We start from the raw sequence: 26656 nt of genomic DNA, 5'->3' as shown, positions 1-26656 counted from the left end.
TATTTTCAAATGTATCATAATTAAGTTGAACATACGGGAAATAGATCCTTCTTTATAGAGATGGGCTACTCTTTATTGAACAAGTACATAGCTTAGTAATACTGTGCTTCCTGAAACCAGCAGTGTTTAAGCAAATACTCAAAGACTGAATGTTATACATAAATAAAATAATTGAAATAGATCGGCGGACTATGGTCCATGGGCCAAATTCAGCCACTACCTATTTATCAACAAGGTTTTATTGGAAATTAGTCACATGCATTCTTTTTTTTTTTTTTTTTCCTATAACTACACTCACTAACGCTACAACGGCAGCGTTAAGTATTTGTGACAGAGACTGTATGGCCAGGTAAAACAAAAAATATTTACTATCCAGACTTTTACAGAAAAGCTCGCTGACCCATCTACCAGATGATCTGTAGTATGCTTTTAGCCCTGAAATTCATGAAACTAAAAAACTGCTAAGTTACAAATCACTTCGTGGTCTTTTTCAAAAGTGAAATACCACCGAAGTTATCTTCATTTGATGTCAGAAACGTCCGCAATTTAATAGCAGAAATGCACGGCAAGTGCACGTGCTACCTGCGTTTTCTTTCCTAACCTCAAAGGGGGATGTCCATTAAAAAGCATTAACAGAAAATGTCAGAATGGCCGCAAGATCAACATTGAAAAGTGGTATGGCACACATTTCTTGGGGCGTGGTAATACAGAAATCCTTCCAGATTGTTAGAAAAGAGGGTGTTTTCTTTAAACGAGACCATATCGCCAGGTTTTCTGCCTTGCTACATAATGAGGCAGTGCCTAATCTACCGCAGCTACTTTAATCTAAGTTAATGGTTCGCACAGAGCGCATCTCTTCGGCGAGGAGACAAGAGAGAAGGAAACAAACCTACCATCTGTCATTCCTTCCCTTCGATGAGGCAAAGCTGGTTGTTGGTCCATTCGCCCTCCCTTGTGTTTTTTAGTGGGCCGAGGCCTCTGACTTTGACTCAGGGCTGCACTGGTATTACTGTCAGTAGAAAATGGGCTGGTTGGTCGAGGTCTTTGAGAGGAGGTAAAAGCTTTGCCTAAAAAGAAAACAAAGGGAATGGGGTATAGAGAATGTTATAAGGCAGTGATTCTGCCTGTTTTGTATTTCTGCTCTTACTTAGCCTAACCTATAAACTTGCCTAGAGATGCCATTTAAAGATACCAAATACTGGTGCATCTCCATAAAAAAAAGTATGCCTTGTTGCTTTTATTTTATCCAATTTTTAGTAACCAACACACTGCCCACTGGAAAAAAAATGCAAGCAAATGGATGTAAAACAAATCCAGCAACCAAAAACTTGATATTACTTGATTATATTTTTATTTAACCTTGATGATCTTAGCAGTATTTTCGTGGTTATATGCAAATTCATGCTGCTTTTACATCTTAAAATTAAAGAAGTTACTTCTGAAATAAATTACGTACCTATCTTATTTGCTTAATTAAATTTTATCCTTGGAATCTTACAAATTCTCTTTGAGCACAGAAAAAGGTCCTGAAGTAATTGCATTTGAAAAATCTACATGAAAGGTCTGCTCAGAGACATATATTAAACTGACCTTACCACCCATACAAATACATGGTGAATTTTACCTCTTCTACAGAAGCTCAATAACATTAGTGTATAGTATAGGATAGAAAGCAGGTTAAAATCACCTTGCATATCCAAAGTGCAATATGTATTTTCTGATGAATATTACTGTATCTGAGCAGACTCCAAATTCTCATTGAAAAATGAAATTGTGTTATGTCCTTTTTTTGAGGTTTAGTACATACGCAGGGAAATTTATTTTGTGAAAAGGGTAGCTAATAAATGTTCAACGTCTTATGATTTTAATATAATATTTATTATGGTAAGTGAGGGTTGTTTTATGTGCATGTATCTATTCTCTCGTGCATGTTTTCCCTTTACACAAAATTATTGTATGTAGTTACATTTTCTTAAGTCAGTGTGACATGATACTGCTTAATGCTTTATTAGCTATTAGCATACATGCAAGAAATGCACTTATGCCTTCTAATTTATTAGTTTCCTTGCACTTTCTCATTGCTGTGCTTATAGCTACGCCACAAAAAGCACTCAGGCAACATAAAGTTTCTGACTTACGCCTTATAAAGCAAGAAAATTCAAATAACCGTTATATTACATCATATTTTAGTTCGGATGCTATATGAAAAATAAACCTCTGCAATGCTTGGAAAAATTTTTTATATCACTTGAAGATTCCTAATGCATACTGAAAAGAATTACTGATGGTATAATTCAAAGAAAATTTCCAAAACTCCTTTTTATCACCTGAGAGTTTAGTGAAGGGTCAAAACCGTTTTTCTTCACTTTACTAGTTGAATACTATTAAGATTTCTTAAACGTGTTTAAGGCTTCATTAGTTTGTTTTGTAAAGTAGCTCCATTTAATTCTCGTTTTAGAATCTTTTTATAAGTGCATTTAAGAAGTATAGTCATAGAATAGCATGGATCATGCCAAAGTTATTTTGTTTCAGTAAAACAAACAAACACAAATTACTGATCTATTATTAGGATGAATCTCATCCTTTTGGGGAAAAGAATCAGATACATGAAAAATTATGAAATTGGTACTCAATTCTTCTCAGAAACCCAAATTAGATGAGGCCAAAGAGCCATACACATGTAGTCATCATTTTATTCTAGTTGCAAATGCAGTGGGTGTATCTTTAATTAGCATCCTTTAAAACAAATAATAAATTATTGGGTTAAAATTTTAACAGCCAAACAATTAATAAGACCATCAGCCATTTGAACTGTTAGACTGACAGCCTTAGACCCACTCACCCCATGCTGAGAAAGCCTTCCCAGAAAGCACATTTGCAGAAAGAAATGGGGCAAAGGAAAGTAATGGAGATAAAAGCTGAATAATTTTAATCACTGGGCCCATTATTGATTGTGTGAGAATTTGGCCAAGTGTGAGTTATTGAAAATTTAATGGCCATCCCAGTTGCAGCTTGGCTATCACGTAAAAAGAAAGCATATTCCAATTAATCAGCAGAGCCGCAAAGAGAAAGGGAAAGAACGGATAGAAGTGGGTGAGTAGGAGCCTCTTCTCGGCTCTGCAAAAGTAGCATCGGGAGAAAGTTCTGGTAATTGAGGATCTGAACGGTGGTCATGCATATTACAGAAAGCCCTGCAGTCAGACTCACTGAGGAGAAAGAACAGGAGAAAAATAGCTCAGTGTCTAAAGGACAAGATTCTCTCATGCAAAGAGTGTGGACTCAGAGTCTACCAACCTGTTCTCGTAAGGCTGGTTCCATCCAGCCTAAAACCAGCTTTATCTGCTGCTGCCACCAGTGCTTGTGCAAAGCTGCCGCTGGCAAAGATGGCGCCATCTGAGGAACTACCTACACTAGATCTATGACTAGAAAAGTTACGATCGTCATCAGATGCAGAGCCCCATCCATTTACCATTGAACCTAAAAACAAATGTAGTCGTCTAGTGAGTGGTACATATTGGATAGCCCATCTCCTCGCACACACTCCACTAAGGAACAAGTAGGCTGCCTCAACTCCTCACTCCTCCCTGAGGCAAATCTGGTTCCATCCTGACTTCTGCAGCCACAGGCAAGCATCCTCCACGGTTTAAACATTCCTAGTGCGGATGAATGAAGCTCCAGTAAAACCTAAACCTCTTTGCAACACGTAAACAAAACATGTTTCGTATGGTTCCAGTCTTACATTGTTTAAATTATTACATAATCAATTTCTGAAAGAGAATTGCTATGTATACCTTCAGCCCTACAATTCAGAGAAGAACACTTTTATTGAAGTAAATTATAGTGTATTTAAAGTAAACTTATCAAGGTTTCAGATGAAGGAAGAGGGTGAATATATATTTTGAATTTAATGCAGACTCAAAGGATAATTTCCAATCAATATACACTGGTGTACTGTGGAGAGGCTAAAATCATTTCAAGGTTTTAAAATACAAATGGAAATAATCAGGAAATATAACAACAAACACTATAAACAAAAAAAAAAGTATAAATAGTATCAGAGCATACAGACTTAGAACAAAGGAAAAATGTATCTCTAAAAATTTCTATTAATTTCAAAGCTCAGGATGCTTTCTTTGCTTTTTAATTGTTTTAAGAACTCCAGGTTTCTCTTTACTATGAATCTTTGTTTTAGGAAATTAACCATTATGAGGGATGTAACTGGCCTTCATATGGATTTTTCTGCAAAACACAATATAGCGATAGAGGAAAAGAATTGCACTTTTATGTGTCAAGAGCAGCAAAACATGAAGATACTGAGAAATAACTTTTCTTCTTAATTTTTCAGCACATCATTTACAAGTTTAGATTTTTTCCTTAGACCAAGGCACACGGAAACCTTAATCTATTATTTAATACAATTAATATGACAATATTTAAGCCGTGTACCATTAATTTATGACACAACAAAGTGCCACATATCTCCTAGCCTAACTTTTTAAAAAAGAGAGCAAAAAAAAATATTTATAAGAAGCTCATTTATGGTTTCTACATCAACCAATTACATAGTCACAAAAAGAGGTTAAAAATAGATTCTTCCCCCCATAGTTTCCCCACCCCCCTCTTCTCCAGCATTTGAGAGACAACAGTCCAGTTAAGAGTGTTGGTGTGATGTAGTATTTGTATTTTGGCTGAGGTGCCAGGATCCAATCACACGGGTTCATGCACTTTCAAGAAACCAAAGGGGTTAGAAGAATCTGAGAAGTTAAAAGGGTGTTAAGTGTAACAGAGAAAGATAGAGTTTTGATTCTATTTGCCAAAAGCACAGAGATGCACTTTTTACTTTCCAAACAAATTCCCCTGACACAGGCCACTGCAAGGGAGCCCAGATAACAGCAGTCACCGAGCCTCCTCTGAGAGAACCATTTCTGAGTTAATAATCACAAGCCAAGGACCAACAGCCCAAAACGAAAGGAGAAATGATGCAGTGGGCTTTGCAATATAATGCTACGACAGATAAGGAAAAAAATCAAAGTGATTCAGTCAGTGATCACCGGAGAATACAAAACCTTAGAACTGAGGAGAGTTTTGAAATACGTGAAAATTCTGTCCCGGTCTCTCCTATGCACCCGTTTTCTGTATTTCTAACTTCCCGCTGAGCATCTACAGCTAAATCTTTGTCAGCTCTCTGAAGAAACTCCCTCTTCAAACAAGCAACTCCTTTTTCTCATCTCCACTTTCATTCTTAGGTGCCTGCTGATTTCCTTCTGGTCCCTTCTGTCTTTCTCATTGTCATCTGAAGTAGTTTTCTCATTTGTCACGTAATTTCGTTCCTCCCTTCAAAACCATTCAGTTCGCGAATGCCACATCTGAATTCCAAGGTAAGAATTTGAGCTCCTTCAGTATCTAGCCCAGCCTCTCTTTCCAGCCCTACACCCTCTTACAGCCCGTATAGTCCCGCTGCCTGCCCCACATATGTAGCATTACCTCTGGTCCCTTCGACACACCTCTGGATTGCCACTAACTCTACTGACCACAGCCCGACTTGAAAGTCCAGATTTCAACCTACAAATTTGCCAGGCCCTAAACAGACCAGCTACTTTGCTGCCTTCCTGTCTTTGCTCTGACTTTATCTCCACCATTAATGTTCCTTGCCGTGCCCTCAGAAATCTGTTATTCATGAAATTTTCTTTGGTGCTTTCTTTTTCCTTTGCATGGGAAGAGAGAATAGCATGGAAGACATGGCTTTGAGTAGGTTTTGGTCAACGTAGAAAGAACAACAGCTCTGTTTTCTTTGCTACTCCATGTAAGAGCTAAGAAACTAAAGAGATGACTTCAAAGTCGAAAGGACAAATGCTACACAGGCTTGGCCTTGGCGAGCATCAGGAAGCCTCCTTACCTCAGGCTAAAGAGGGGCAAGGGCCCACAGGTTAGTCTAGTTGAGTTCACCTTCAAAGGGAGGGCAAGAAGGAAACAAAAGAAGGCAATAAATCTTCTTCCTTCTTTGTCCCTCACTCTTTATCTTTGATAGCCCCTTTTCTCTCTTTAAGTACGATCTACAGAATGGGGGTACTGGTGGGGGAATATTTTAAAAGAAAATTTGCAATATACCATGGAGAAAAAAGTATAGAACATATATTAAATTTCTTCCATGCTGTAAAATTGTTACATTTATTTAGCAATCACTGATTTCACCTCTCTGTGGCTACCATTCTTGCTCTTTCTTTAGATTTAAGCATCAGGAATGATCTGAACATTTGTGGAAACCATTAAAATAAAAGAAGACAATGATAGGAAGGAAAGGAACACATTGATTCACGAATTAGAAAGGAAGCAAGTTTGGGGATAATGGGTTTTACTTTCCTAGATGTAAATAGAAACATAAAAATTAAAATGAACACCAAGTGAATGAGTTCAGGTAGAGATTCTTTACAAATTATAAGCAATCCATACCAATTTGACATGTTATAGCCCCGAACATCATCAATACATATTTAAACATTTAATGAAAAATGAATTTATGTCACATAGCCAAATTTATTTGTGTTTACATTTTCAATCTTTGGAAATTTCTCAGGTTTAAAGTTGCTGAAAGGCCAAAAAAATCTCAAATTTATTCAAGCTATTAAAGAAGAACTGCATATAGGACATTAAGTTGTTGCTCAAACGTTACTGAGCAGTAAAATACCATGATAAAATGGCATCTTGCTGTGTCTATATTACATCTTCAGCACTAAAATTAATTTATGATCAGTCATCAATTCATTTACATGTCGCTTTATGCTAAGTCCTTCCTTGCTGATAAATGCTTATCCTTAGATCCATTAAGCTAGAGTAAAGTCTGTGCTTTATAATATGACCCTGCTAATTGTTGCATTACCATTTTTATGAGATACAAAAACTGGCCGTCCCCCATTTTTTCAGCCAATATTTAATCCAGGAACTCTCCTTATTAAGTGCCATCAGTCTAAATAGCTGTTAAATAAAACCTCCAGCTCTAAGTGTCTTTGGATGAATCAATCCAGATCTTGACCTCTGCTTAAACATAGGAAAACATCTCTAATCTTTAGAAATCCTTCTTTCACTCAAACATATTAAATATGCAAGGATTCCACCTACATTCCTCAGAGGGAAAGAATATGTAATATATATGGAAAGCAAAATAAGTCATTACAAAATTTCTTCCTTGGGACATACGGCACCTGTTAACTTGTCCCACTCAGATAAAAATGGAATATATGATATTCCCCTTTTATCTGTTAAATTCTGAAGTATATGTTTAATTTCTTTTTAAATACGTCACAGCTGTTGAAGTAGCCTAAGAAAGTGATTTAATGATTTGTAGCCTTATGTCTGAAATTCCCCTAATTCTAAACTATTTTCCTTGAGTTTGTGCAACAAAAGAAAGGCATCAGGTCACACTGTCGAGTGGCCAATTCTCTAAAAGCTGTGTGGTCGAGGAAGGTAGTGAGGCTGCCAGGTTTTATTGTTTTCAAAATAATCTGGTTTGGGAGTTCCAGTAAAAACCTCCAAGGACATAAAATGAAGAAAATATAAGGCCACGATTTCCTTTCAGTCGTAATATTTATGTGGGGTCCAGCAGTTAAGGAAACTTTTATTCGTTTCACTTCATGGCACTCACTCTCCGTTGTACTTTCTGTGATCAGTGAAGCAGTTAGAATCTTGGCACCAGGTACAGGACATTTTCCCTCTGTCCTCTCTCACATTGCCTTCTGTTTCTTTTTTCCTGTGGTGGAGTCATTAAATTCAGGAAACACTTACCCTGGACTCCCATCATAGAAGATATAGAAAGAAGTATTAACTCCTCTCCCTGTCCAGTTACCCCAAAATGGTGGATTTGGCATTAAGGAGGAAATATGGCAAGCATATTCCTGAAGACTGAAACAACTCTGGGTGTGTACTTTCTAGCCCTAAACAGAGTGTGATGTGCTATAATCAAGATAGTTTTATACTTTATTATAACCAAATAGGTTAAATTATAGTATCAGTTAAATTAAAAAGGAGATTTCCTATAAAAAGTGCTGCTACAGTTAATTTTTGTTAGCATGAGTCACTATAACTGAATATAAACTAAATATAAGAAAATAAATAATAAAAGGTACATCTAAAAATTAAGATTTTTAAAATCTTGATGAAACATATAGAGGGTAAGGACTAATGTTTCCAGAGATAAAATTATATGTTGTATTTGTGTGTATATATATATATCTACATTTTTATTCATACGTGTATACACACATATATGCATACACACAGAAAAGAAGACAGAGCAGAAAGATGAGAGAGGAACAGAGATCCATATGTTAAGTAATAGACCAGGAAATCATTTTCTTTTTAAATATGTTAAATTCTGAGATTTAAAAAAAAAAAAAAAAGCTGGGCATATCCAGAGAAGGGATCATGATAATTTATCATAAGAGTGAGAACAATTTATTTTGAAAATTCTTCTGCCATTTATCACGTGAGTAGCTTTAAAAATACTTTCAACTCCTCTGTGGCCCAATTTGCTTTTCTATAAAATGAGAACAAAAACAGGGCTGTGACAGTTAAGTGAATTAATATATGTTAAAACTTTACGACAAGGATCTGCAGACTTTTCTATGAGGTGTCAGATACCTTATATTTGAGGCTTTGCTGTCTCTTTTTTGTTTTTGTTTGTTCCATGTTTTCTTAGAATCCTTTAAAAATGTAGGAAATAGGGGCGCCTGGGTGGCTCAGTGGGTTAAAGCCTCTGCCTTCGGCTCAGGTCATGATCCCAGGGTCCTGGGATTGAGCCCCATATCGGGTTCTCTGCTCAGCAGGGAGCCTGCTCCCCCCACACCACCGCCTCTCTCTCTCTGCCTGCCTCTCTGCCTACTTGTAATCTTTGTCTGTCAAATAAATAAATAAAATCTTAAAAAAAAAAAAGAAATTAAAAAAAAAAGAAGTTTAAAAATGTAGGAAATATTCTTAGCTCATGAAGCCACAACAGAAAAACAGGCCACTGCTTAGGATAGTGTCTTGTACCTACTAAGGGCTATATATGTGCAAGCAAATATTCTTCTTCTTCTTCTTGATAGCATTATTATCATTATCATTATTGTATCTAAATTCCTAGTCAACAGATTAGAAGGAATAGACATCTGATAAATGTTTATTGTTGGTGGTGGCGGTGGGGGGGGGGGGCATCTGAATGGCTGAGTCGGTTAAGCATCTGTTTTTGGCTTGGGTCATGATCCCAGTGTCTTGGGATCGAGTCCCACATCAGGCTCCCTGCTCAGGGGAGAGCCTGCTTCTTCCTCTGCTCCTCACCCGACTCCTGCCCTCTCACACACACACTCTCTCTTTCTCTCTCTCAAATAAACAAATAAAATCTTTGGAAAAAAAAGTTTGTGGTGGGAATAAATATAGTATAGCACGTTTGTAAATACATTTTCCACATTACTGAGTTTTGGAAACCAAATGTTGATTTCTCCCTAAAATCCATGTGTTGAATCCCTAATCCCTAATGTATAGGGAGGTGGGGCGTTTGGGGGAGCAATTAGGTTTAGATGAGGCCATGGATGTGGGTTCATCACAATGGGATCAGTGACTTTACAAAAAGAAGCTAGGGTGCCTGAGTGGCTCAGTCAATTAAGCATCTGCCTTTGGCTCAGGTCATGATTCCAGGGTCCTGAGATTGAGCCTCACATGGGGCTCCCTGCTCAGTGGGGACCCTATATCTCCCTTTCCTTCTGCTGTTCCCCCTGCTTGTGCTCTATGGCTTTCTCACTCTCTCTCTCTCCCTGTCAAATAAATAAGTAAAATCTTGGGGGGGAAAAAAAAAAAAGAGAGAGAGAGAGAGAGACAAGAGTTTGCTGTCTCTCTCTACCATGTAAGAACACAGCACAAAGATGGCTGTCTGCTAGCTAGAAAGAGGAACTCACTAGGAATCAAATCCCCTGGCACCTTGATCTTGGACTTCCCAACATCCAGAACTGTGAGACATAAATACTTGTTGTTTAAGCCACCCAGTCTATTGCCTTTTGTTATAGCAGCCCAGCCAGGTGAAGACACGAGATTATGGCATATGGAACTACAGATATTTCCCTCTCTTCTTGCTTTTCCATTCATGACCCATTATTTCAAAATTAAAGAGGTCCATCACAAATTACTTTGTTGTTATGGAAATATTGGGAATTAACATAATTATTTCTTTATAAAGATGGGTTCGGCACCTTATTAGCTGCTGATATTACTTAATGAGGTTAAGGGTTGGAATGTAATATATCAAGTAAAATCCTGAATACACAGGCTTATTAACCCATCTCTGTGTTATCATTGGGCTGTCATTCTGGTTGGCTTTAGAGTTTCACGGAATGGAATAGAACTGTTTGTTCCATTTAATAAAAATGGTTATTAGTTTCATGAAAGTGAAAATCTCTACCAGGCGATTTAAGTCAAAGTAATGCCTGATTTCCTCATACCACACACAAATTTAGAACCCCAAGTAATTTACAGTAAGATCTGAATCCTCTCTGTGGGCACTTACCATCTTAAAAACATAAAAAACCAATGGAAACAGTGTCTGTTTTATTGCCTACTTCATTTAGCAACATTAAGCTAGTTTTAAGTGTCTGAAGAAAACATAAACATGTTAGAATAATATACATCAGTATGTTGATTTCCATAACATTTGGTTGATACATACATTAACCTCGGGACCATCTCCATGTATGCATACATGTGTGCATGTGCACACACACTCTAATACACTTGCAATCCTATTTACACTCACACACACACACACCCTTGCATATACTTCCCCTTGCATACACTCACATGCAGATAAAACCACAAACCTTATCTATACTCTCTCACACACACACACATCTATAAACTTACTCACACTTCCTACAAACACACACTTTTTGGAGAAAACATATTTGCTCTTATTTTAATTTATATTTACTTACATTATACTTATATACTAGAAGACAAATTAAATCTTTGATCATACCTTGCCCACAAAGTTATCACAGAGCCAAAAAGAGAAAAAAAAAAAAAAAAGGAGAAGAAAGTAAAGAGTTTCCTCTTTGGCTACTTTTTGTAGAGTACAAGTTCTTCCACTGAGATGATGTATTATTCATAGGGTAAATTCATCATGTAATACATACTTAGACACCCTGAGGTTTTTATACATGGCAGTAATTAAGCAGTGAATTCAAGGAGGAAAACAGACTGTTTTCTTAGCAATAAAAGCTTCATTTGGAATGAACAGTATACTCACTACAAGGAGAGAGGCAGATTGGTTTTAACCACATTCACATTAAATACCCTAACATGTTACTAACAGGTGACCATGGAAACGTATGAAATGGCAGGCTTATAGATTTATTTATCACCTCTGACACTATATATTTAATAAAAGAACTACATAGGCTGTAACTGCCTTTTTTTTGTGTTATTATTGCAATTCTTACTGCATTCCTAATGGAAAAGAGTTCAGTATCATTAGTGAGATATGCAAAAATATGCATAATTTTACCCTGAAGATTATGCTACAAATTCAGGCAAAGGGGCTTAACATAATAGTGCACTAATAAGTTAGCTCTCTGCATTCAAAGATTTAAACTTTTGCTCTGCCACCTTCAGTTGGATCAGGATTTGAAATCACAGCAGTGTATCTGCAGTTCTTAAATCTTAATTAGCCTGGCAAGCATACAGCCCCCAGGTAAGATACAAAACAAACAAACAAAAAAAGTGGACTCGTGCATCACATTGTGTTACTCAGGAAGGCATATAGAAGAAACATATAGGTCTTCATCCTTCTCTATCACTGCCATAAAGAAGTTTCCCTCAGCGCTGGCTGAACTCTAATGCGTAGTGCGAGAGCTGTGTTACGTTGGGAGCGTTGGAGTACAAATGAATTAAATGGAACCGTGATAAATGCCTCCAAGGATGAAGACGATATTATCAAGATGAATACAGAAAAGGGCGATTTTCTGAGAAGACCCAATGCCAGGCAAAGGCAAGATCTACGCTTGTGGTAATTATGTCTTTCTAGTCCTATAGGAGACATTTGTGCATGTGTGTCAAAGAAGGGATACCTACTGGAATAGAAAGATGAAATGTTTATGTTTCTCCATATTCACTGTGTACACATTAGGATTCAAGTTTTTTCAACAAAATGGGATAAACTTAAATCCTTGGCAATATGTTGCAGTCCTGGGATCGTCCTAGGAGAGTAGCAATTGCTACCGTTCACGTGGTGAGCAAAGCAGAGGACATCGAAGGAGTAAACAGCAAAAATAACTATATTTCTTGGAAGAGGAGCAATTATTGAATCCAAAGATATGAAATGCGTAAATGTATGGCTTATCTCACTGTACACTTTCTCCATTCCAAAAATAATACCTTGTGCAACCTTAGAGAGGCTCATTCTGAAGACTTGCTTATTTTCATCAGTGAATGGTTTTACAGAGTGAAATATTGAGAGGCGTTTTAAGATTGCATTCACTTTGTATGTAGCTCCTGATAAACAAAATATATCATTTCTAAAAGTCAAGGTTTTTTTTATGTAATAGATTTGGTTCCCCAGTAGAGTGAACTTTTCATGAAAGCCCTGGATATAATTGAGTTTTCTTTCATGTCTTTAAAGCTTTTTAAAATTCATGAATTTTCTTATCATTTTTGCAGCAAAGCAAAAGTATTTCCAAATCCTTTTTGAATTTTGTGTTTAATATTAACATATTTAAAATGTTATAGAAATAGCTGGAGTGGAATAAATCTTACATAAGAAAGTATTTGATTTCTGATGCATTTTAATGTTATAAATAGGTCAGTTATTCCTATTAAATCAGTTCCATTACCTGTCACAGAGCTGTCTAGATTGTCCATACTGGATCCGGGTGTCTGCTCTAGTGCCCTCAGGGGCCGAGGGATTTCTAAAGCTTCCTCCTCATCGTCAGCATCATCATCTGGAACATCTGTTTCCAAATCGGAAATCAAGGCTCCGGACATATAACCTAATGGTGGAACCGGGGGCTGTGGAGGTTGATTATTGCTTTGAATGTGCCTAGAATTCAAATGGGGGAGAAAGGGAATTCATTAACATCCTACCAAATTAGAATTAAACAGCATGTGATGGCGACTCATTTTGTCTTCTTGCTTTCTGTTAACTAATTTTGGAGATTACAGTGCTTTCTTACATTTCAGCAGAGACAACGGGCTATGTATACATGGCTAGTCAAAACAACAACAATAGTATTGACTAGTATACTCTTCCATTGGTATTTATGGGATAATACACAGAGAAAAATACTGACCCAACATTTTTGTGCAAATAAATCATCCAAAGGAGAATATGAATATTTGCCACAAATAACTGCTTAAAGCTTTTTTTTCTTTTTTTTGGTCTCCCCAAATATAATAATTTGGTTTACAGTTTAGTGTCAAAATTCTACTCAGCCTGTGTAATCCCTGTGACCTGCTAGCCCTTACAAAGAAAAAATGTCACATGAACGGTTAATACCTATAACCCTTCTCCCAGCCAGGAGGACAGTGCCTGCCCTTCAAGGCTTTCTTCCTACACATCCCCCTCCCCACCCATGAATCAGGCTGAGTGGTGTTATCTACTGTAACCCAGTTTAAAGTAGGAATGGCTCCTTTAGGTTATAGCTACTTATTTATGCCTCTGTTTTACCCACCAAAGTCTAAAACACCTCAAATGTAGAAAAGATTCATCTCAGCACTCTCTGTGTTTGGAACATGGGGTGTGTTAACACACCCTTTGCAATGCATGTGTAACTTTAACCTCGACCTTGTGAAGTAGACAGAACTTGTATTATTCCCTTTGTCTTAGAATCTATTAAAGTGAAATTCCAACTTAAGTCCCTTATTTCAAATGGCATGGCTGGACACTAGGGTTCAGTTGATTCATTTTGCGACTACTTAAGAGTTTCTTCTAAATTATAAATGCCATGATATATATGAAAGTCATTGTTATCTGTTACTGTCATTAAGGAGTGAATATACCACATGTACTTACACGTTATCTTTTTTTTTTTTTTTTTTGCATCCATACAAAGTATTTAAAAGACATAGGCTATTTAAGGCACATATAAGTCAAGTGTTATGCATTTTTACCCTACATTTTTGAATTAAAGATACAAGATGATTTTTAACACTTGCATTTTGGGGGAAAATAATTCATTTTTCCAGAATTTCTTTAACATTCCTCTCCCAAGTGTATTCTTTTTTTTTTTTTTTTTGACTTTTTAAATTTATTTATTTGACAGACAGAGATCACAAGTAGGCAGAGACACAGGCAGAGAGAGAGAGGAGGAAGCAGGCTCCCCACTGAGCAGAGAGCCCAATGCGGGGCTCAATCCCAGGACCCTGGGATCATGACCTGAGCCGAAGGCAGAGGCTTTAACCCACTGAGCCACCCAGGCACCCCCCAAGTGCATTCTTGAACTTGCAACCAACTCCAATGTAACAACATTCTACATCTTTCAATGTTAAAACAAAACAAACCCCCCAAGATGTTAGTTCTGGGAGCCCCATTTTTAACTTAACAGATCAGGAATCTGAGGTCCCAAGTCTTTATCTGACATTCGTCATAGCTCATTCATGCAAAAATCAGCAAGTTTCTAAACTACTGGTACAGAAAATCTTGAGTGTTGATGTTGACATCTTGTAAATGTTGCCTCAAATTCTGTTTATGAATTAAGGATGGACTGAGTCAAGTCATAAGCAAGAGACTATAAGGTGGTATTTATATACATGATTCATTTTTCTCTAATGGTGTGCACTTTTGTCCTGGAAAGAACCAAAAGAAACCGACATTCTAGTTCTACATCGTTGCTGACAACTCTTGAACGGAACAAATATACATTAAGGTGTAAAATGGACTCCTCCAGATGAGCAGAAGTAGGAGATAAACTGAAATAAGAAGGGGGTGCAAAACATTGATAGATCTCTTGTAGTGACAAGCACTGTACTATGCACTGCATGGGTCAATACGAACAGAATCCCTGGAGATGGAGTGTAGGAATTAGCATTTTTTTAAATGTTCCTCCTGTGATGCCGATGTGCACCTCAGATGAGGAGGGCATTTTTCCTAAAGGGCGAGATCCTGCGGGAGCACATACACGCTCATAACTTCTACAAACAGGGTCGCTAATGACACCCTGGAGGATTGTTGGGTTGAACAGAAACATACTCAGTGAAAGAAACAGGGTTTTCCCTACAGGTACCTGGAGCAGGTGAAGAACTTGTTTGTTCACTCATTTTGTAAAGATCTATGCGACACACACTAAAGGTGATGCTCTTTTAAGAGTGGAAAGATAGCAATGAAAAATTCAGGTGAAAACCCTAGCCCTTCTGAAGAATAACAGCTGTAATACAGCTAGATACTGGACTATGTCCTGTATAAGAGCAAACTCATTTAACCCTCTTTTTTTAAATGATTTTATTTTTAAGTCATCGCTGCACCCAATGTGGGGCTAGAACTCACAACCTCAAGATTAAGAGTCCCACGCTCTACTAACTGAACTAAGCAGAACTCATTTAATTCTCACAAAAACGTGATGTGTAATAAAAAATTTACCTTGTCCAAAGAGAAGTTAGGTTTTGTCATGTGCTCCAGGGAGGTAATCTCTAAGTTCTAGAATGTCCTATCTGATAGGAGTGTCTTTGTTCATCTGGAGACCTTAGGCTTCTCCAGAAAGTCTAACAATGTGATTTATGATAGGGGCTTTCAGTCACATCTTATCAGCTTGCCTTCTGGAGGGACTAGAGACTGAAGTCAGCTATGCAGATAACCAACCATGTCTATGTGACAAAGCTGCAAGAAAGACCATGAAACTCAAGATTCGTATGAGTTTCCCTAGTTAGCAATACTCTATGCATATTGTCCTACATTGTTGCTGGGAAAGTAATGCTTTCTACAAATCCATTGGGAGAAGACAACTGGAAGTTCGAGCTTTGAAACTTTCCTGGACTTTGTCCTGTGCATCTCTTCTCTTGGAAGATTTTAATCTGTATCTTTTCTATATAATAAACCATAACTTCCAGTGTCATGATATTCAGTGATTTCTATGGCTTCTTCTCGTGAATTCTTAGAACAGAGGTTGGTCTTGGAAACTCTGCTCTCGCATCGTATATGAGCTAACTGGTATTAGGATCATCATTTTACAAATGGTGGTGGGGGGGGAGTGGAAGCACAGAAAGGTTGAGCAGGTTGCCCACTGTCATACAGATAGTAAGTAGTGGCAGTGTCAGTGGTTCCAACCATAACTGCCCTCAGTCAAATACCAGATCAGACAATCTGGAATATATAGGGGTGGCATTTAGGTATCACTACATTTAAAAATTACCCAGGTGACTACAAAATGCATCAAATTTGAGAACACCTGAGCTAGATTCTATGCCTTAAATGACTGAGTACATGGTTATTATTAGTTAACCTGAAGGAAATCCTTGAAGCAGCGGGCTTCAACCTAAATGGAGGTATTTTATGAAGCAGCCTGATGCAAAATAATACTGTTTAACAGTAGATTGTCTTTGGCCTTTGAAAAACATCAGATCATTGAGAAAAAAGATGTTTAGAAATCTCTGCTTCTAAGAAAAGAACCTATGTTCGTAATTAGCTTCATATGATTGGCCTGGTTTTTAGTATCTTTTTGTATATTTTGTTGTACTTTTAAAAGAAATAGTTCATTAACACTAAGAACAAGATCTATCTCATTATCAACTATCCTAGTATCTAAAACTATCAAAAAGAAAAGCAAATCGTATTTCATAAAAATTTAACCTGAAGTGCATCATGGAAATCAATAGAAGATAATCAGATGTATGCCACTGAGATTTCAAGAGTCAGATTTAATCTGTCACTATTTGGGAGAAGAGAGAGCACATGAAAAAACTTGTATAAAATTGTGAGATGGTGTCCCACTTGTATTCTTCCCATGCTTGCACAGGATACCCAAGTAGATTGCCATCTCTACCTTAGGAGAGGGTGTGAGTTGATTAGAAAAAAAGGAATTTGGGATTTGTAATTTATTCTAGGTTTTATTTTTTTAAGGCATGTACTAATATTACTGGTTTTTTTTCTGTCTCACTTAATTCAGCCCAAGTATCTTTTAATAACTGACACGGACCATATGTGATTTGCAGAAGCTTACATTTACATATTCACAACCACATACAGAATTAATCACAGGCACTTTGAAGAATCTAAAAGGAGTCTTTTATTACGGCATTGGAAGTAAGTTCAAGGATAAGCTAATTGAAGCTAACCTGTAAATTAGAAAAGATTCTGGTGTAGCCAAAAGCAGTTTAGCCTGAAATTCAGCAGATCTGAATTCTTGCCCCAGTTTACTCTTTAACCAGTTATGTGACTTTGATCAAATTATTTAATGTTTCCTTAACTAATTTCTTTATCCGGATGGTTAATGAGTTGCACAAAAGCACTTCTAACTCCCAGCTGTATAGTCCTATGAGAACTCCTTGCGAGGTATTGTCAACGAACATTTCCTCGATCCCTGTGCTGAAGGCCTGGGTCCCCTGACCTAATGAGAATATTTACCATGTTTGCTTGGCTATATCAAACTGATAGGCTCTTGTCAACTCATCCAGGTGAGCTTGCAGCATGGGCTGCATCTCTTCCCGTGGGGATGGAGTAAGAGTTGCAGTGGACTGCTGTCCAAAGGAAATAGCAGGAGAAGAAGCCACGCCTCGGACAGGAGGTGTTGGGACACGATCATCGTCTTCTTCCAGTTCATCTTCCATACCCTGGTGTAAGTATGTTTGTACCGGTAATGGGGGGCACCAGCTATCACTGTCATACCTGAAGTTTAATGAGAAAAAAAAAAAAAAGCATATTGCCACATAAACACGTGAACATGCACACAACGATACAGGCAATGCATAACAACCACAACGGGAACCACAGCACCCTCTATGGTCTCTTAGTTGATTTCATCCTGATTTCAATTTGTTGGTGCTGCCACAGTAAATCACCTGGCTGTTATCTTAATTTCTAATCATAATGACATCTGCTATCTCAATATCTCAATTTATTCTTGGAAGATCTTATTAGCTAATTGTTACCCCACAGTTACAAAAGGCAATAACTTCCCAACAAAGTTACTCACGTGGAAAACCCAAATTGCTAATTAAAGACAATTAATGAATTAATTTAGTGCTTGTAGATTTAACTACTTTCTTCTGCTGTTTATCCTTGTATACCAAACGGAATATGCCAAGATTGATTGTCAAACAAGTGTCTGAGAATTTAACTTACTCTTATTCTAGATCTATGCCAACCTTTCAGTCCATATGACATGTTAATCACTAAGATTTTATGTTACAAAATGTATTCAATGGCCCTTAGATGCTTTTAATTCTCTGATTTTCTCAGTGGAAGCTCACAGCTCCTTGTATCTTGACATCTAAAATCTATAAGACAGAGGTTCAAAAGCTAGACTAAGAAAATATATATTAAAAAGGAAAATAATAATTTATAAAAACAGTGTGCTTTTAAGGACTCTGGTTAGAGAATATAGAGAATTAATCCAAACAGTTTTCATTGTGACATAATATCTCTCAGTGGCATTTTCTATTTACACCTTCTCCATATACTATTATTTTCATTAATCAAAAAGATCCTTTTAAAGGGAGACTTAAGGATAGGATAAACAATATTATTGAATGTAATTGTCCTATAAATTCCACTTCTTAAATATCTACCGAATCTCCTAGTATCCTTTTACTTCCATAATCACAGATCAGAATCATTCTGATGTGAACTAGCCCATTAGATCTCCTAGTCTCTTGTGACACCATCTTCATCTTTTTTATCCTATAGTCCATACAGACAAAGGGATTATATTTCTAAAATCTTAATTTCCATCACACCTGTGCTTTGAATTACTCAGTGGTTATCACTAATATAAGAAAAAGTTCAAATTCATTAGCAGGGCCTAAAAGACCCTTCCCCATCTGATGAACCCATCTTTCTAGCTTAATTTCACACTATTTCCCCAACATCAGCCTACTGTGTATTTTTTTCTAAACTCTGGGTCTATATATAACTATTCTCAGGTCATCTGCCTATGAGCTCCTGCTCTTCCTCTGGTTCAGTTCAAATGCCATCAGTTTTGTGAAGTCTTCTCTGCCTCCACCATATGGAATTGATTATAACTCTAAAATACGTACATTGTGGTACTCCCCATATTATATTTTTTAAAAAAGATTTTATATATTTATTTGACACAGAGAGAGAACTCAAAAGCAGGGGAAGTGGCAGGCAGAGGGAGAAGGAGAAGCAGGCTCCCCACCAAACAGGGAGCTCAATGCATGACTTGATCCCAGGATCCGGGGATCATGACCTGAGCTGAAAGCAGTCGCTTAACTGACTGAGCCACCCAGGCGCCCCTACTGGGATTATTTGTTTCTGTTTTTTCCTACTGTTTTATGAGATCTTTAAATTCAAGAACTCTGTAATTCTCAACTTTGCATTTCCAGCACCAAATACAATTTCTAGTATATAGAAGATTTCATTAAAGGAATGAAAAATCAAATGACTATTATAAATACACACACACACACACACACACACACACACACACACACACATACACGTGTATCCTCTCCCTTACAAATGATAACTTGTAAATGTTCAGATGATTCTTGAATATTTTTACTCAAGTGTCTTTACTTATCTTGTTTAAAACTAAATTTATTTAAAAATCTATACACGGGTGTTTGTAGCAGCTTTATTCATAATTGCCAAAATTTGGAAGCAACTCAGATGTCCTTCAGTGGGTGAATGGATAAATGAACTGTGACAAAATTCACTGAAAGGGCAAATTCTAAGCTTCTCCAGATAACGGAATATTATTTAGCGCTAAAAAGAAATGAACCATGAAGCCATGAAAACAACTGGTGGAAACTTAAATGCACATTATTAAGGGAAAGAAGCCAATCTGAAAAGTCTACATACTGTATAATTCCAACTATATGACATTCTGGAAAAGGCAAGACTATGGAGACAATAAAAAGATCAGTGTTGCCAGAAGTCAAGCGAAGGGAAGGATGATTAGGCAAAGCATGGAGGATTTTTACGACCAACTGCTCTATATGATATTATAATGGTAGATATGTGTCATTATACATTGGTCTAAGCACATAGAAGTACACCAAAAGTAAATCCTAATGTAAACTATGGACTTTGGATGATGCTCATATATCAATGTAGGTTCATCAGTTTAACAGTGTATCACTTTAGTGGAAAAGTAGATAGTGGCAGAGGCTCTGCATGTGTCGGGACAAGGAGTGTCTGGGAAATCTCTGTACTTTTTCTCAGTTTTGTAGTTAACCTAAAACTGATCTAAAAAATAAAGTCTATTTAAAAAATAAATTCTATCTAAAAAATAAAGTCTACTTAAAAAATCCTTGAGTTGATCACCCATTTACTCGACAACCATGTATCAGAAAAGTGCATCTATTTACAGAGCAGGCATCCAGTAGGGCAGACTGGTACCAAGCAAGTAATCAGCAATACCAGGTACTACAGGAATAGGGAGACGGTGGGCTGAAACTAGTTTGGCGATAGATAGGGCAAGGCTATGCTGACTATAGGAAAAGGGGTTATTCTAAAAGGTGGCCCAGAGAAAGAGTAAGGATCACAGTATTTGAAGAACTCAAATAATTTAATAACTGGTAAGAGCCAACAAATAGAGTTGGGTATAGTTGAGGCAGGGGAGGTGATGATGTGCCAGATCACCTGGGGCCTCATCAGCCCTGAGAAGGACTGTAAGTGATGGATAGTCACTGAGGGTTGTTTTTTTTTTTTTTTTTTTTTTTTTACAGGGAATAAACCTCATCATCAGTAGCAGTGCTATTTTCCTCTCTTGCTGAGGCTACCTGAATAATCTACCTTGGCGAGCTGTGAACTGAAGAGCGTGTTTCAGCAGCCTCGTACACTCTGATAGGGATATCTCTGCCAAAATGTCCTCTATATTGTAGTATAAGCAGGCCCACTTTAATATGATACAGATGACAATTTTTATATACTGGAAAATACCATTGGTTAAATTCATATCCCCATCAAATATCTATGTAAGTACCAATCTGCCCTGAAAAAATACATTGCTCCAAAATGATGCCATTTGGATCTGTTTCTAGCGCTGGAGATCACAGTTAGATTTCGTTTGGGGGAAAAAAAAGATTCTTTTGTGTACAAAGTTTGTCACCCATGGTCCTGTCTGGATTCAGGGCTTCCGGTTTTTCCCATCCACTAATCAATCCTTGACACCACTTACAAACTGGTCTATGGAAACATCAGAATTGTTTTAATCAAACATTCATTTCTGTTCATTCTATTCTATGCACTAAATATGCCTAAGCGTCCACCTACCTTTTTTGATGGTTTTTCTCTGAACAAGAATTTTCTACTCAAAATAAATTGGTTTGTTTTCTTCATCATCATAATGATCTTCTTCTCCTCCTTCTCCTGCTCCTTCCCCTCCCTGTCCCTGTCCCTGTCCCTCTCCTTTTTCTTCTTCTTTTTTCTTTTTTTGATACTTTTCCATCATGGTCTATTGGTTGAAATTATTCAACTTATTTTGAATGAACTGTACTCCTCCAGTTTCATCTACCTTAATCCTACAAATCCTTCAAGCTACATGCTATATTCCATATCTTTTATAAAGATTTTCCAGATGAGGCCAACTAGCACTGATATATTACCCTTCTGACTTGCACTGACATTTTTGCACATTCACTTGAAAATTGATTATACGCTATGTTATGCCATTTCCAATGTTGGTTTCTTTAACTATTGTCTAATTTTTTTAAGAATTTAACCTTTCACATGTTAATAGTACCTTTTCCTCAAGTGGATTTATGCTACATTAAAATTATGACATTCAATTACTCTTGTCTAGCCACACCTGACATGTACTTTAAAAATAGTAGATGATAAGCCTATTTATTGATTCGAAATGAAAACACACAAGCTGATTCATCAATAAGAATGTTTATGATTTGATGACATGGCTAGAGGTAGAGAGTATAATGCAATGTGAAATAAGTTAGTCAGAGAAAGATAAATACCATATGATATCACTCATACAAAACAAAGGAGCAAAGGGAGAAAAAGAGAGAGAGACAAACCAAGAAAGATTCTTAACTCTAGAGAACAAGCTGATGGTTACCTGAGGTGAGGTGGGTGGGGGGATGGGTGAAATAGGTGATGGGGATTAAGGTGTGCACTTGCTGTGATGAGTACTCGGTGTTGCATGGAAGTCCTAAGCAGACTCTGTGTTGAGTGGAGGAGCCCAATATGGGGCTTGATCTCAAGACACTGAGAACCATGATGTTGAAATCATGACCTGAGCTGAAACCAAGAGTCAGATGCTTAACAGACTTAGCCACCCAGGCACCCTCAACTTTTTCTTGTGGTAACATAAAGAAGACTGAAAATGCTCCTGATACCAAACCAAAGGTCTTTTGGCCAACCATTCCTGGAAAAGCTTTTTTTTTTGGTTTTGTTTTGTTTTTCGTTTTTATATTGTCAATGAAGTATGAGGCATCATATTATCTGTCTTCCCTGGTAAATAATAAGAAAGATGACAACAAATCAATGTTGCATGTGAACTAGCTAAAGGCCACATACAAATGCCGAATTACTAATAAAAATACAATACAGTTCAACACCCACAAAAGCTTGCCAATCTTTAAGTATAGCAACAAAGCAAAGTGTCAGATTTCTATTGAATCCCTACTGAATTCTTACTAGCATCATATGATAATAATAAAAATACATTATATTTATAGCTAAGGATGAATACATTTTAATTCCTTTTTATCAAGCTGAGAGAGGCATATGGATGAGAGAGAACATTTACTATTGTTGTTATAATATTAAATTAACAATTAAATACTTTTCTATCTGGACAATGATTTAGTAACTTTTGGTATTTAGTTCTATGGGGGGAAATGATCCCAGAAAGGCTTAGAAAGAAATTTAATAATATTGAAAGTTTAGAAGCAGTATTAAACATTGTAATAAAAAGTAAGAGACCATCTTTTCAAGATTGAGATTATTCTGGGCAATATTTCCAAAATTTATCCCTTTCCTCCATCCTACTGCCATTGCCTTATCTTATGGCCTTATCATTTTTTCAAGCTATTGGCTATTCTGCTGTAGTATCCCAAATGTTATCCACCTGCCCTAGCCTCATGTACTCCAATTCATCATCTATATCCAAAGGTCAAAATCCCTATATGACAGACAAGGCTTCACAATTGGCCACAAGACACCTTTTCAGATTATCTCTTACTCTATGAATATTTCAAACCTCATATAGCAGGTACCGATTGCTGAAGGATACACACAAGCAATTAGAATGCAATGCGATGAGTACTACGGTAGAGTAGTAAGCTTAAGGAATAAAAAAATTAAGGAAAGGCAAGTCACCTTAACTAGAATAAGATGGAGTTTTCAAGGAAGAGTAGGGAGTATAAAGGAAAATGAATGGGGGCTATTCCTTTTTTCCTATCTTTCATTATATATATATATATATATTTTTAAAGATTTTATTTATTTATTTGATAGACAGAGATCACAAGTAGGCAGAGAGGCAGGCAGAGAGGAGGGGGTGGGGAAGAAGGCTCCCTGCCGAGCAGAGAGCCCAATGCGGGGCTCGATCCCAGGACCCTGAGATCATTACCTGAGCTGAAGGCAGAGGCTTTAATTCACTGAGCCACCCAGGCGCCTCTCTACATATATTTTTTAAAGATTTTATTTATTCGTTTGAGAGAGAGAGAGAGTGAGAGAGAGAGAGAGAGCATGAGAAGGGGGAGGGTCAGAGGGAGAAGCAGACTCCCTGCAGAGCAGGGAGCCTGATGTGGGACTCGATCCCAGGACTCCAGGATCATGACCTGAGCTGAAGGCAGTTACCGAACCAACAAAGCCAGCCAGGTCCCCCTATATATTTATATATATTTTTTCTTTCAGCTATGGAAATTTCTCTCCACCTGCGCAGCAAATGGTGACATTAGCAACATTTTGTTGTAGTCCTTGGTTCATAATTTATTCTGGCACCTAGGCTGCTTTAGGTTAGGGACCATTGCTTGTCCTTTGTTTTTTCTGCCTCAAGCTCAGAGCTGGCACTCAACAGCTGGTTGGAACTCTGGGTGCTATTATTTGTGAACAAATGACTCAAGATTCACTTCAAAACTGAGCTTCTTTTTTTCTTTTTTTTTAAATTTTTATTTATTTTTTAAAATTTCTTTTCAGTGTTCCAGAATTCATTATTTACGCACTACACCAAAACTGAGCTTCTATAGGACTGTCCCAACCTTATACCTGGCATAAATGATTATCCGTTCCACAATGCAAATGATTATTTTGTATATTTGCTCATCTAGGGCTTATCATATAAAATAGTGTGTGTGCGCACACCGGCTTATGTGTTTTCTGGTCTCTACCTACCACTCCTGTGAACTAGATCTTCCTGAATAATTATGTATCTGTTTCTTTCATCTCTGTTGCTTTTTTTCCTGGCACCGGGCATAGCATTTACTATGTACTTGAAAAAAAGGTATGTTGGATAAGTTCTCTATTATGACATGCTAAAAACAGCAGAAAGAAAAACTATATTTTACCATAGGAAGTACAGTTGCAGAATCCTTGATTGCTACAATAAAAATAATCATAACTAAAAGGTGATTTCTGAAGTTTTTCTTGTTTGTATTTCAAGAGAACCTTAAACCTGCACAAGTTTCAAAACAAAGCATAAAAACAATTCTATAGAAGAACTCATTGGTAAAATATTCAATGTTAGTTTCATGAATAGCACATTATAAAATAATCTAGGAAGTGTTCAAAAATCCTTCTTTTTCTTTTTTTTAAACATGTATTTATTATTTATTTGAGAGAGAGAATGGGTGCAAGCACACGCATGAGTGGGGGTGGAGGACAGTAGTGGCAGGGAAGGCTTAGAGAGGGGGAGATAATCTCCAGCAGACTCTCCTCTGGGCATGGAGCTTGATCTCAGGACCCTGAGATCATGACCTGAGCTGAAATCAAGACTCAGACATTTAAGTGACTGAGCCACCCAGCTGCCCCCTTTTTCAATATTATGAGGTTTTCACATTAGAAAACAAAAAAGTATAAAGAATATATCAAGAAATGGAGACCAAAGAAAAGGAAAATTGGATTTTGCTGTCAATTTAGTGATAGGTAAGATTTTACTATTTTGGTTAAAAGTGAAAATTTTTGTTTCAGAAAATACTAGATACTTAAGGTAAATAACTCAAAGGTTATTAAAAACCAAGCTCCATGCTACAAAGATTTTGAATATATATAATGGAAATACATATTTCTTTACCTATCTAAAGTACCAAATGAATTTCTAGAAATCTTTTACAAAAGAAAAGATTTTCTAATAGCATACATCCTAGCTAAATACTAAAATAATCCAGAAATAACTTTATATTTTATGGCTTGATGTTCAGAAAATAATTTATATTAAAAAATAGAAGTCTTCAGCAATGTGTATTATTTCATTCATGAAATGATATTTTCAATTCTACTGTTAGGCAATAAAATAGAGTGAGAAGTTTAACATTTGTTTGGAATGAATTAATTTTATTTTAGTGGGTAATAGCTATTGTAGTCTGTTTTTTAAGTAGACCTAGTAGGAGAAGAAAAAAAGAAAAGAAAAATTCCAAATTATCTACTTTATGCTTATACATGTTTGATAGTATTATTTTCTCTTCCCAGTTGACAAGCTCCATTTTCCAATTTTCTGATTATAGCCTTTAAAATGCAGAATACTGGAATGCTTGGGTGGCTCAGTCCATTAAGCATCTGCCTTCAGCTCAGATCATGATCCCAGGGTCCTGGGATTGAGTCCTGCATTAGGCTCTTTGCTCAGTGGGGAGTCTGCTTCTCCCTCTGCCTGCTGCTCCCCCTGCTTATGCCCTCTCTCTCTCTCTCTGACAAATAAAATCTTAGAAAAAAATGCAGATCCTTAAGCCCTGTAATCATCTTTTCTTATGGAATTCACACATTTGGTTTTTCTTCAACAGACTCCATGTGGCATGGGCACATTTACATTATTGATATGTTTTACATAAGATCATGTGCAAAGTTTAACATTTTTAAAAAGTCAGAGAAAAGAGGGTATGCTCTTAATTTCCTATTTTGAATGAGAACATTTTAAAAAAGTAAAATAATAATGCTATGCATATATATGGGAATTACAATCCCACAAAAGCAGGTGAAGACCTTTGGAGAAAAAGAAATATGTAGAGGGTGCCTAGATGGCTCAGTGGGTTAAGCCTCTGCCTTCGGCTCAGGTCATGATCTCAAGGTCCTGGGATCAAGTCCTACATTGGGCTCTCTGCTCAGCAGGGAGCCTGCTTCCCCCCTCTCTCTGCTTGCCTCTGCCTACTTGTGATCTCTCTCTGTGTGTCAAATAAATAAATAAAATATTTAAAAAAATATGTAGAGAAGAAAATATAGAGGTATGTATGTGAATATATATGTATGTGTGTATGAATATATATATGCACATATGCATATCTATCATCTGTTTATATAATGTATATATTATAGTATATATGTATATGTATTACATAATCCCCAAAAAAGGTAAAT

At 36.9% G+C, this 26656-nt stretch overlaps 1 protein-coding gene across 1 annotated transcript in view; it reads right to left on the bottom strand.

The window, feature by feature from the left end:
- Positions 1-26656, bottom strand: part of ROBO2 (roundabout guidance receptor 2) — a 584467-nt gene that overhangs the window by 11751 nt on the left and 546060 nt on the right. The window contains exons 23-26 of the mRNA XM_080815165.1: positions 17570-17830; positions 12849-13054; positions 3295-3477; positions 894-1067 (exon numbers count right to left, since the gene is read on the bottom strand). Coding sequence (XP_080671291.1) covers positions 894-1067; positions 3295-3477; positions 12849-13054; positions 17570-17830 — 824 coding nt within the window. The remainder of the gene's footprint in view (positions 1-893; positions 1068-3294; positions 3478-12848; positions 13055-17569; positions 17831-26656) is intronic.

This window comes from Martes martes (assembly GCF_963455335.1).
Source record: "Martes martes genome assembly, chromosome: 1".
Taxonomy (NCBI): Eukaryota; Metazoa; Chordata; class Mammalia; order Carnivora; family Mustelidae; genus Martes; species Martes martes.
Note: the sequence above shows the minus strand (reverse complement) of the source record. Positions and strands in the feature narration are given on the sequence as shown.